Source organism: Hippocampus comes, unplaced genomic scaffold (genome assembly GCF_001891065.2).
Source record: "Hippocampus comes isolate QL1 unplaced genomic scaffold, H_comes_QL1_v1.1 scaffold189, whole genome shotgun sequence".
NCBI lineage: Eukaryota > Metazoa > Chordata > Actinopteri > Syngnathiformes > Syngnathidae > Hippocampus > Hippocampus comes.
In genome coordinates, this window is record NW_017804802.1 from 225,683 (window position 1) to 226,347 (window position 665).

Here is a 665-nt window from a genome sequence, read left to right on the forward strand (position 1 = left end):
GTCCAAAGTCCCCGCCCCCCCCCCCCACGCCCCCCCTTCAAAGGCCTGACCTCTCTGACGACGGTGGTGACTTGTTGCTCCCAATGTTGGTCCACCCGCAGCCCGCCGGCGACGGCGTAGCCCGCTTGGGCCGAGTAGTCGGCGCGCTTCCAGGGCGGCGGCACCTCGGGCGACAGCGACACCTGCGACCACACGGCGGCGTCAACCTCCAAAACTCGCTCGCTCGTCACGTTGAACCGCGATTGCCGAAAGCGTTTTGTGGCTTTTCAAAGCCGGCGTGTTTGCATTCGGAAACTTTTTCCTTCAGATCCTTCCGAAAGCCTTTCCCGGATGCGCCCTTCTCACCTGCTTCCGGGTGACGACGGGCGACTTGACGTGTCTGATGGGCGAGACGGACGGTCGGGCGGAGGGCGACACGGATCTGCGGGCGCAACGACAAAGAGGCGGAGTTAGAAAGTCGAAGCGCGGACGCTTGCCGACAAGAAGGCGAAGATGGAGAAGAAGAAGTCGCCGGGGCGGACGACACCAGCGACTTATAAAACGTGGCAGCCACCGCAATGGCCACAATTGGTCGATTCCTTCGTGCACCACCAGAGGGCGGCAACGTAGCACAGGCGCTCGGCGTACCTGACGGGCGCAGGCGCAGGTCCTTTCACGTGGCGGGC

The 665-nt window shown here is 63.8% G+C and overlaps 1 protein-coding gene across 1 annotated transcript in view; it reads right to left on the reverse strand.

Annotated features, from left to right (window-relative positions):
- The window catches only part of LOC109530038 (titin-like), a 213,785-nt gene that overhangs the window by 191,686 nt on the left and 21,434 nt on the right, over positions 1-665 (reverse strand). Inside the window, 1 exon segment of the mRNA XM_019893583.1 lies at positions 51-182. Coding sequence (XP_019749142.1) covers positions 51-182 — 132 coding nt within the window.